General features: G+C 35.2%; 1 protein-coding gene across 1 annotated transcript; it reads right to left on the bottom strand.

Annotated features, from left to right (window-relative positions):
* Positions 1 to 585: 585 nt before the first annotated feature.
* LOC106136768 (synaptic vesicle glycoprotein 2B) lies at positions 586 to 10,872 on the bottom strand. The gene is made up of 11 exons (XM_013337410.2): positions 10,546 to 10,872; positions 9,966 to 10,127; positions 8,163 to 8,325; positions 7,471 to 7,592; positions 6,663 to 6,907; positions 5,800 to 5,951; positions 5,043 to 5,172; positions 3,758 to 3,895; positions 2,301 to 2,446; positions 1,231 to 1,358; positions 586 to 956 (listed from the first exon to the last, which is right to left on the bottom strand). The coding sequence occupies exons 1-11, from the start codon at positions 10,595 to 10,597 to the stop codon at positions 886 to 888; spliced, it is 1,509 nt and encodes a 502-aa protein (XP_013192864.1). The 5' UTR covers positions 10,598 to 10,872; the 3' UTR covers positions 586 to 885.
* Positions 10,873 to 11,981: the final 1,109 nt, after the last annotated feature.

The raw sequence follows: 11,981 nt of genomic DNA on the forward strand, positions 1-11,981 counted from the left end.
AGCAACCTGTCACTATTTGATTCTCAATTCTATCATTAAGCGTAACAGCTAAACGTGGCCTGTCAGTCTTTTAAGACTGCTAGCTCTGTATACACCGCAAAGGGATATAGACGTGATTATATAATGAACGAGTCAAAGTCGAGTCGAAGGGAGTAAGGATTGAAACATTTATAGTTTGCTCCGCTGTGACAAGCAGAGAGCATTTGCCTTTTGGTCCCTATCTTATTCGGGTATTCTGCTTAGTGTTACTATATTTGTAATGTTTATTAGGCATAAGTAGTTCTAGTACAATGATATTCTTCTTCCTTCTGACGTGAATTTCGGTTCATCGTCACCTATTGAAGAGCTATGGTTGCGCATTTTAACCATGATCCATTTTTTTTACTTCCAGTTTTTTTTTACAGGAGTACGGCTGCCGTCGCACCTCTTAATCTTGTAAGGGAATATCCATATTGGACCATGGTAAAAGTGGCACAAGATGAATGTGCCGTTAGTCACCTTTTACGACATACATGAGAAAGAGAGAGACAAGGTGCGGCATTAGGTGTACTATAATATTTAATTGTTAATTAATAACACCAACAATAATTTATTAAACTTTAATTTGATTACAATAATGCAACCATTAGATGTAGGCATAATACTTTGTTATGATGATTTAGTTATAGTTCAAAAGAATAGAAAGATAAAACTTAAAAGTTACTTAAAGATCTTATTCACAATCTTATTCGTCCTCATATCAAAACGTAATGGGCTTAAATTAATAAAATAGTAGGTATTTATTTTAATAACTAGTGATTTGGTTTACAATATCAAAATCACAGATACGTTGTACTGCCTTCATTTATCAGGTAGATAGGTTCTCCCATTTAGGAGGTTCTTCGTTCAAGTCTCAGGACATTTCTGTTTAGCCAAAGCTTTATCTGAAGGTAGAAGCAATCCAATCATTCCTCCCACTGAAAATAAGGAAACCAATATAGTTAAAAATACACAAACACTAAATACCTTTTCGAAGGTTAATTAACTGTCTGAAACTTATCTGTAACAAATAGCAAATACCCATCAACGCTACTCTTTCTTCACATATACCTACACAGAATAACTAATAGTATAGATATACAGAAATTAGTATTTATATTAGAAAATTCGTTCAATTTTACATAATATCAAAGTCACTCAAATCATGAGGATAATGTTCCAGAATTTAAATCACAGTGATATGAAACTTACCAATTGTCACACTAGCGAAGATATAGAAGGAAGCTTCGCAATTGGTGTCCAGAAGGTCTTTGAGCAAATTGATGCCAACCACCGCACTGCCACGACCCACCATCAAAGTTAAGCACACGGCCATAGCTCTGTAAAAATCATCATCAAGATCAAGAGATCAATCAAGAACAGAACAGAACAAAACACAATAGAATGGAATAGAATAAATTTATTTTCAAAATTGGACACAAGGTATCACTTATTGACGTCACATCACTTAAATCTAATTACAACTACTACCGCTTCCAAAGCGCATGTGTAGAAGAAGCGGCGGAACAAACTACACTGCACCATTTTAATCGGACGTCAATATGCAAATATAGATCTCTTAAATCTAAATCATTGTCTACATTAAAAAATATGAATGAATGTAGTAGAACTAGTATTTTACCATTTCTTATTTCTCAGCCTGCAGAGCTTACTTAGGTACGGCCAAAAATAAGTTATTTTAATCCTGATAAAAATAATAAAATGGATGACTAGATAATTTTGAGATTAATATGAAGATACGGTAACAAGTACAGAAAAAAGAGGTTAAATGGTGTGCTCATGTTGAAAGTTAGATATAAAAAAAAGCAGAAGCGACGGAACCTGTTATTTTATTAATCTCAATTCTATCATTTACCCTGAATGTGGCCTGTAAGTCTTTCAAGTCTGCTGGCTCTGTCAGGGATATAGACGTGATTATATGGATGAATGGACGGATACAAGGTAAAGGTTTATTTACCGCCTATTCATCCAGGAATGAATTGATATGTGCCGTGTGGTTCCCGGCACCAATACAAAAAAGAATAGGATCACTCCATCTCTTTCCCATGGATGTCGTAAAAGGCGACTTAGGGATAGGCTTAAAAACTCGGGGTTCTTTCTTCAGGCGATGGGCTAGCATCCTGTCGCTATTTGAATCTCAATTCTGTCATTAAGCCAAATAGCTCAACGTGGCCTATCAGTCTTTTCAAGACTGTTGGCCATGTCTACCCCGTGAGGGATATAGACGTTACTATATATGTATGAAAGAATGTAAAGCTTACTTGACATAAGTAGGGAAGACATCAACGCTGAAGGAAGACAAATAACCAAAGTTGAGGACTCCAGCCACGTAAATGATGAAGAGAACCGCACTCAAGATCCAATAAGTACTGGAGTTTATACACAGACCTGCTATGCCTGAAACGATCTGCAAAAAAGGTATCTTACTACAGATAGTACATTACATACATATAGTCACGTCTACTACAGATAGTTTTCGGAAAAACATACCTACCAAAATTTGTCTCAACATACATATGTATATACATACATATAGTCACGTCTATATCCCTTACGGGGTAGACAGAGCCAACAGTCCCGAAAAGACTGAATGGCCACGTTCAACTGCTCGGCTTAATGATGGAATTAAGATCCAAATAGTGACAGGTTGATAGACCATCGCCTTAAAAAAAAGGATCGCAATTTTATAAGCCTATCCCTTAGTCGCCTTTTACGACATCCATGGGAAAGAGATGGAGTGGACTATTCTTTTTTGTATTGGAGCCGGGAACCACGCGGCACTCAAATTGTCTCAATTCTGCATAAAAGCAGTGAAGTTTCTGAAGAATGAAAAATTTTTTTACCTTTAAAAAATTAATAGGACCACTCCGTCTCTTTCCCATGGATGTCGTAAAAGGCGACTAAGAGATAGGCTTATAAACTTGATATTCTTCTTTTAGGCGATGAGCTAGCAGCCTGTCACTATTTGAATCTCAATTTTATCACTAAGCCGAACAGCTGAACGTGACCTATCAGTCTTTTCCAGACTGTTGGCTCTTTCTACCCCGCAAGGGATATCGACGTGATTATATGTATGTATGTATTTACATTGTTTGTTACCTTATTTAAATCATTAAATATTCTCGTGTTATCTCAATATCTTAATGCTGTAACATCTTTATACATACCTATCAGTAACTACTTCCTTCCCAGATAGTTCACTAGTATTTCTAATACCATGTATAACATTGCTAGCTAATAGTTAACGTGTTAGCAAACATTTGTTCTCAGTCTTATAATAATTTCTGTTTGTGTTTGGAAAATATGCAACCTTCTTATGTTTGTTGTTATGTAATTGACCACAAAAAAAAATATTTCGAAAAAGAACGAAAATAAAAAAGTGACGATCGTCAGACGAATTCAAGAGAAAAATTTACCATGTGATTCTATTTTAATATTGAAACAGTACAAGCTTTTTTTATTGGTGCCGGGAACCACACGCGGCACTTGAGATACTTTGAGATTTCGTTTTCATAATTCATTTAATTTACAAAATGTGACTACAAATACAATTTGTAAACAAGACTAACAATAATTCTACCTAATTAAAATAAAGTAAAATTCCTCAACAGCAAACTAAAAAAAAAATATTATTTAAGTGTGGACCTCTTGGCATCTTATCTATACCTCCCATCGCACAGGCAATAAATAAAGATATCTAGACAGTATATTTCGTTACCTGTATACCAATCAATAGGTTTTTCCTTCCAAGATAGTTGACTAGAGTTCCCAAAACCGTGTTCAACACCGCTAACAGTATCCCGATGCCGAACACCATCAACATAGCTATCTGGTTCAGTGCGCAAGTGTTCTCTGTCTGAAACATACATACATACATTCGTTAAGGGTTAGACAGAGCCACTGGTCTTGAAAAGACTGATAGGCCACGTTCAGCTGTATGGCTTACTGCTACAATTGAGATTGAAACATTTACAGATTGCTAGCACATTGCCGTGAAGTAGAATCCCAAGTTTGTAAACCTTTACTTAATAAACAGGTTTATCAGCTGTTTGGCTTACTCATTCATGGAATGAGACAGGTGGCTAGCCCGTCGCCTAAAAGAAGTATCCAGAGTTTATAAGCCTATTCCTTAGGTGCTTTTTGCGACATCCATGGGAAAGAGAGAGATTGGTCTAATTCTTTTTTCTGTTGGTGCCGGGAACCACACGGCACTTTCAGTTATCCTTGCCTTTAAAATGTATTGCAGGAAATCCCAAAACTCTCAAATTTTTCCCCCTGTACACAAAACTTTATCAACCTGTTATAAGTATTGAAGTAGCTAATGTTTAAAATGTATTTAATGAGCAAATTATAAAATTAAACAATGCATCATTTAATGCAAACAATCCATTCGAAGTCAACTTCTGTAAGCATGATTCGACACAAAATGAAGATTGCGTATTTCTTATTTGAATGTAATAATGTAGTATCTTATCTACATAATGTGTAAGATTTATAACAGTATTTAGAAGATAAATAGAAAAACATTTTACTGTACGATACTCGTAAATCATCTGAAAAATGTTTCCTCTTAAAGAATTACTTAATCGAATGCATTAAATATACTTTTTGGTATTGCTATTAATATTTGCTTATTCACTTATTATATGTCTTTCTCTTTTAACGAAGCGGATTCCTATCTCATTACAATTTGATGACTTTGAAACATAAATAATATAAGACATGTTTACAATTTTGCCAATTTTAAGGTTTACGTGAAAATTTGGTGCACCAGTTGTTAGTTTTAATCTTTAGTTGTCTTCTACATACATACATACATAAAATCACGCCTCTTACCCGGAGGGGTAGGCAGAGACTACCTCTTTCCACTTGCCACGATCTCTGCATACTTCTTTCACTTCATCCACATTCATAACTTTCTTCATACAAGCTCGGCGGTTTCGGGTACTTTTGACCTGACCCTTTACCACATTTGATCACATTTCAATTAATTCTATATTTACCTGACTATTGTTGGTGGCATTTTGTGAGGATCTGATCATGTCACATATGGTCATGTCTTGGGCTCCACCTTCCACAGCCCTCATGAATCCATCGGCCATGAATGGTAGCCACACCATGTAGGGGTTGAAGCTACAAAAAGATAGATAAAACTCTTGATTGCACCATAAGAATAAAACATACAAAACAGCACCAAACAGACAGAGATGGTACAAAGGCGGACTTATCGCTAATGCAATCTCTTCCAGTCAACCTTTGGGTGGAAAGAAACCAAACAGGACAATGACGTTGGCGCAGAGCGAGACAAATAAATGAATGGAATTTTATTCTACGAATACATACATCAAATCACGCCTCTTTCCCAGGGGGAAGAGATTACATCTTTGTACTTGAATGGTTTCGCTTCATCTAACTACAATAACAGTTACTTTAGTGGTCTAATGTTTATTTTAAAACATCAACAAATAAAGGCGAGCAGGGCAAAACCTTTAATTGAGAACCTTTTTTAAAAAGAAACTATTTGGCTAGGTACATAGTTACATCATGTTTTGATTTTGTTACATTGTATGATAGAAGTTGAAAAACCTTGTGCTTGAAAATTTCAATGGACATGTTAAAAAAAATCAAAGCCAATGAGCCTAAAGAAGATAAAGAAAATATTAAATAAGCGTAGGCATCTTCTGAGCAACAAATTTTGATTTGTAAATGGTAACAGCTGATTATCCAACTTTATATGTATTAATAATAGCAAATTCTTACCAAATGTAAACTATAACGAATATCACAGATATAAGTAAAGTGTTCCACAGCAAGGGAGGTTTTAACAATGGCGTCGTCTGGACTACTATTGACGACCAGAAACCGGTGGTCTTCTTAGAGCCATTGTCTTCATCTAGGACTACAGACTTCACCTGTAAAATGATCACCATCAGAATTTCATGAGGGTTTTGGTTTTTGAACTTTAATTTAGCTAGAATTTATATTTACGAGCTAGAACTTTGTTTAAGAATCATTTTATGTCTTCTATCTTAGTTATGATATTCTGTCTCCCATAGGCTTTGGGTTGTATAATACGTACATACATACATATAATCACGTCTATATCCCTTGCGTGGTAGACTGAGTCAACAGTCTTGAAAAGATAGGTCACATTCAGCTATTTGGTTTTAAGATAGAATTAAGATTCAAATAGTGACAAGTTGCTAGACCATCGCCTACAAGAAGAATCTCAAGTTTATAAGCCTATCCCCTTAGTCGTAGGGTTGTATAATAAATAAATATAAATATATCTATACGGGACAAATTACACAGATAGAGTTAACCTCGAAGAAAGTTCGAAACTTGTGGTATGGACAGAGGTTTGAATGCCACTGACTGTATGTGAAGGTATTTTGAAAAACCTTTTATAATATCCCGCTCCTCACTCCACTCCTTATTTTCCTGAACCTTCTTCCTCCTCCAAGTCCCGGTTACATCCTCACCACTCTGGAGAGGAACACCGGAATAAGCGCTTGACTATGGATCCTGGTCTGGTTGAGTCAAGTTATACACGACTTTTTTCTGAGTGACTTAACATTATATTCTCTCTGATATAAAGCTTAATGAATCCTGACCTGACTTACCATGTACAAATCCTTATCTTTCCCAGTATTGACCACAAACACGCGTTTCAATATATCCATTGCCTGGTCATGATCTCCAGAACTTAGCAGATATTTTGGACTCTCGTACGCAAACAGAAGACCGAAGGCGCTGATGGCACAGGGACAGCTGAAGATCAGGTTGAGAAGCCTCCAGGAGTTGAAGTGGATGTCCAGGTAAGGGATGTAGAAGGAGAAGGTTAGGGGAAGAACAGGGATGGAGAGGGCTGAAAAGAATAATATGAGTCTCAAAAGCGTACTGATAACAAGGTATTTGAAAACTTGCTGATGATTTTATGTTAAGGGCAACTCTTGAATAACCTTACCTAAGTCACTTAGATTGTTTTAAGAAGTTACTGGCCTATATCATTTCTGTCCATAATTATATTATATTCTATTGAAGATATTCCATGCTATATCCTGAATACAGAAAAATAGTGCCAACAACACTTTTTTACACACCAGTTCAAACAAAATAAGTTTTTCTGCGAGTTTGTATCGTAACAAAGAATAAAATTGGTGCCGTGTGGTTTCCGGCATCAATAAAAAATAAAGAATAGGACCACTCCATCCCTTTCCCATGGACATCGTAAAAGGCCACTAAGGGATATGCTCATATACTTGGTATTCCTCTTTTAGGCGATGGGCTAGCAACCCGTCACTATTTGAATCTCAATTCTATCATTAAACCAGACAGTTGAACGTGGCCTGTCAGTATTTCAAGACTGCTGGCTCAGTCTACTCCCTCAAGGAATATAGACGTGATTTTACGAATGAATGATTGAATTACCAGCCATTATCCCCTGGCAGGCCATGAAGACAGTACCGGTGAGTATGATGACTGTATTTCTGCGAGACATTGGCGTGCATTCGCTTAGCAGAGTGATTGACAAAGCGTAAGATCCAGCGACCCTGTTGAAAAATTATATATTGGTCTCATCACGGTTATTGAACTTAGGTTTAATGCAAAAAAAAGGAGTCGCGAAGGTCTGATGAAATGTGGATTATAATCGTGATTAAGCCAAATTTATGTTGACCACCAAAATAATACTAACCCCAAAATGACAACCAAGTACTTTCATACCTGGTTAATCTTAAAATAAATAATAATGTTTATAAATGCGAAAGTTAGTTTATATGTTTTCACTTCACGCGTTATCTACTGAACCAATCTCTTTGAAATTTTTCATTTATAAATATTTAATTAAGAGTCTGGAGAAGAACAAAGGGTGCTCTCGTCTCGGTAAAAACTAAATCTCCCGTGGGATTTGCGACAAACCTTTTGTAGCTGACGATAAATTTGCCGCTTTTTGTAGGTGACGCTAAATTTGGCGCTTTTTTCAGTTTCTTTTAATTCGTCTCTTTTCGTAGGTGACTTTTAATTTGTCTCTTTTGCGCTAAATTTGTCGCTTTTTGTAGGTGGCGCTAAATTCACGAAGTTGCGGCTTATAGTAAGTTTATTGTACTGATCGGGACACTCACGCACTAGAAGACATCAGTTTAAGTACACTAAATACTATCCAATTGGGGGACAAGGTAGCCGCGGCGCCGGCGCAGAAACCCAACATCATAGAGTAACGTAGTATCTTCTTTCTCCCACGAGTGTCAGCTAAGTAACCCCAGATGTGGGATGTGGCTATGATACCTATGAAAAGGAAAGTGATAAAACACTGGTCAGGAAATCACAAAAACGGCAAAGTGCGAGCCGCGCATGGTTCCGTGCCATCATCACTTTTGTTACATTAATATTTATTCACTAGCGGCCCGCCCCGGCTTCGCACGGGTGGACATATTTTTGTGTTTTATATTTTGAAATAAACAAAGAGTAAACATTTCTCTCAGGCGATAATATTTATTTTTACAATTATGTACTATATTTATAGATATATATAAAATTATAGATATACATATATATATATATATATATATATATATAATTTAAATTACAAATCTGTGCACCTAATCAAAGTTTTTAAAGTGGAATATTTTTTTTATTAGCTTTGATATTTTTTTTTACATTTTTCTTTATGCTGTGTTCCTCACAAAAATTAATTTCACGATATTTCAGAATCTATTTATCCAATCACTGAGCTGTAAAGGACAAAGTTTATCTCCGTAAAATTATCTTGATGATAAAACAACTTTCAATCATAAGGATTAATATGCTTGTGTAATAATAATTCTCAAAACGCACCTTTGAATTTACATAATTTTTTACGCACAAAATACCTTGTAGTTACTAAATTATAGAAGTTAGATATATCGTGTCGCGGACTTTTTTATAGATCTGCAAAAAACCTTTATTTTTGTAATACATTGTATGTCTGTATAATCAACAGTGGATCCAGCGCACGCACGGAAAGATTTTCGGTAGCGCTTTTTTCCCCGGATTACTTTATGAATGTTGAATAATCTACCTGAAAACTATTTTATTTCAAAATAAATTTATGCCTATGTCACTTTTGAAGGTCTATTCTATAGCTGTGCCAAATTTTATCAAAATCGGACCAGTAGTTTTTGAGTTTATTCCACACAAACATACAAAAATACAAATCTTTCCTCTTTATTATTAGTGTGGAGTGTGGATTATTAGTGTGGATTACGTTAATGTGTAGGTATATCTGTTTATTAAAATCGACCAAAAAGTTGCTTAGAAATCACGTTTTTGGTATAGGAGCCCCCTTTTTATTATTTAATTATTTATTTTGACAGTTAATATACTCTCTAGATAACTGAGGATGCAACCGGGACTTGAGTCAGGAGGAAGACGGCTTCATAACGTTATTCGATCGACGATAAGTGAATATAGTGTGACGCACCGAATAGAAATGACACTAATAACACTGACGGAGCCAAAATTTTTAAATCTATACTAATATTATAAAGCTGAAGAGTTTGTTTGTTAGTTTGAACGTGCTTATCTCAGGAACTACTAATTCAAATTTGAAAAATTCTTTTAGTGTTTAATAGTCCATTTATCGACGGAGGTAGCGTGATGTTATATAGCCTAAAGCCTTCCTCTATAAATGGACTATTCAACGCTCAACGAATTTTTCAATTCAATCAAACCAATAGTTCCTAAGATTAGCGCGTTCAAACAAACAAACTTTATAATATAAAGTACCTATAGATAAATTATAACAAAAATAATTTATCCTAAACTTATGTACAGAAGGCTTATCTCATAACGCAATCTCTTCCAAGCAGCCACAAGAACATTTTACAAGAACTTTCAACTTCAATGAGAAATTATTAAAGAAACAAAGAAATTAAATCTTCCCTTACCAACAAGAGGGGTTGCCGCCATCAACCCTTGATGGAAACTGGTGGTGTTCAGCTCACAAGCACTGGCCGGCACCAAGTACGCCACAGAGAAGATCTCAAACCCCATACCCGTGATGATGCTACCAACTAGCAGGAAGATTCCGTAGTTGAATCTACCAAACCCTGGAAATTATGTCATATATCTAGTAGCGACCCGCACAGGTAGTATTGATCATATATACATAAAGTCACGTCTATATTCCTTGCGGGGTAGACAGAGCCAACAGTCTTGTAAAGACTGATAGCCCACATTCAGCTGTTTGGCTTGATGATAGAATTGAGATTTAAATAGTGACAGGTTGCTAGCCCATCGACTAAAAAAAGAATCCCAAGTTTATGAGCCTATTACTTAGACGCCTTTTACGACATTCACGGGAAAGAAGAGGAGAGGTCCCTTTTTTTATTGCTGCCGCGAACCACACGGCACAAAAAGGTCCAATAGTTTAGAAGATAGTTTAATAGTTTTATCTTTACAAACACATTTCGTAAAAATGTATTTTCTTTTTAAAATAATACCGTATATCATTGATCTGATATTTACCTGTCATGTTGAGGGCATCCTCAAAGGGCACCTTATCTAGCGACACAGTCATTTTGCCAAAAAAAAAACCAACTTATTACCAATAAAAAAAAATGTTTAAGAAAACACCTAGGTAATTATTTGCGAAAATAAAAAACATTCGTTACAAAATAAAAAGTTAAGTCACTCATTTTTCAAAAACCGAATGATTAACTATTTCTTTTTTTAACTTTAAAATGGTAACACTTGCGCAATAAAAAAAAAAACAATTTTATTATAATTACGATTTTAATTAAGTTTTTATAAAATTTTTGAAAAAAATTATAAGTGATTTACACGGGCTCTCTATAATATACTGCGTTATTGACTAAACTGAAAACATTGAGATCGCGTTGTCTCATTTTTCCATAGCAATTCTCTATGTTAACTTTTATCTCATAATTATCATTTATAATAAATAGTTTGTTCGCCTTAGCGTCCGCTACATCAGCTACTAGTATATATATATTTTAAGATACTATAGTAATTAACTTATATAAGGTAACCATATAATACCGTTTTCCCAAAGGGGTATGCAGAGATTATATTTCCTCACTTGCCATATGAAAACTTCTTTCACTTTATCGACATTTATTCGTACTCTATAATTAATAAAGAGTTAATCAAGATCAAAAAATGTTAAAAGGCGTGAAATAAAAAAATACTAGTGATAAAAACTTAACTTAGCCAATGACACAGCCTAAGAAAAAGTCTGTTGCAACATCAGGTAATAATTGTTTAGTGACGTCACAACTGCTCCTATTATTTTTAATCAACTTTTGCTATGTACTTTACATAATAGCTGCTGACAAATAGAATTAGGTCACTCAATTTACAAATTAAAAAATGTTTAGCTGTCCTGCCAATTTACTATTTGTGCCTAGTGATTACCGGCTCTTTCAGAAAGATAAGTTTTATCCGCAGATCACAAAAGAGGCGACTAGAGAATATAGCATGGGATTTCGTGTAATTACCTTATCTACTCCTGGATAGTAGCCATAGGTGAGACCAATGGGGATAATTACCAGAAAAAATTAAAACTTCTATAAGAGCGTGCATAAAGAATGTTACGAATGTGGATGAAGAAAAATAAATTAGTAAGTATCATGGCAAGTGGAAAGATGTAATATAAAAAGGAATAAGACCTCTCCATATCTTTCTCATGAAAGTCGTAAAAGAAGACTAGGGGATAGGCTCATGAACTTTCCTCATGTAGGCAATTACAACATGAAGCCATACAGCTGAACGTGGCCTTTCAGTATTGTCAAGACTGTTGGCCCTGTCTGCCCCCCAAAGGCTCTAGGTCTATGAGTGCTCTTACCTCCTTGAGTGTCAGGCCTCCATCAAGATAGTAAATAATATAGTAAAATTTAATTTTGACCTGAAAAACTGTGACTTATATTTACTCTGCTTATTTT

This window comes from Amyelois transitella, chromosome 10, assembly GCF_032362555.1.
Source record: "Amyelois transitella isolate CPQ chromosome 10, ilAmyTran1.1, whole genome shotgun sequence".
NCBI classification, from domain to species: domain Eukaryota; kingdom Metazoa; phylum Arthropoda; class Insecta; order Lepidoptera; family Pyralidae; genus Amyelois; species Amyelois transitella.

Coding starts and splice junctions, on each gene's coding strand:
- LOC106136768 (XM_013337410.2), bottom strand. CDS start 10,597: ATGACTGTGTCGCTAGATAAGGTGCCCTTTGAGGATGCCCTCAACATG. Junction 10,128..10,545: donor GGATGCCCTCAACATGACAG/GTAAATATCAGA, acceptor CATAATTTCCAG/GGTTTGGTAGATTCAACTAC. Junction 3,896..5,042: donor ATGCCACCAACAATAGTCAG/GTAAATATAGAA, acceptor TGTATGTTTCAG/ACAGAGAACACTTGCGCACT.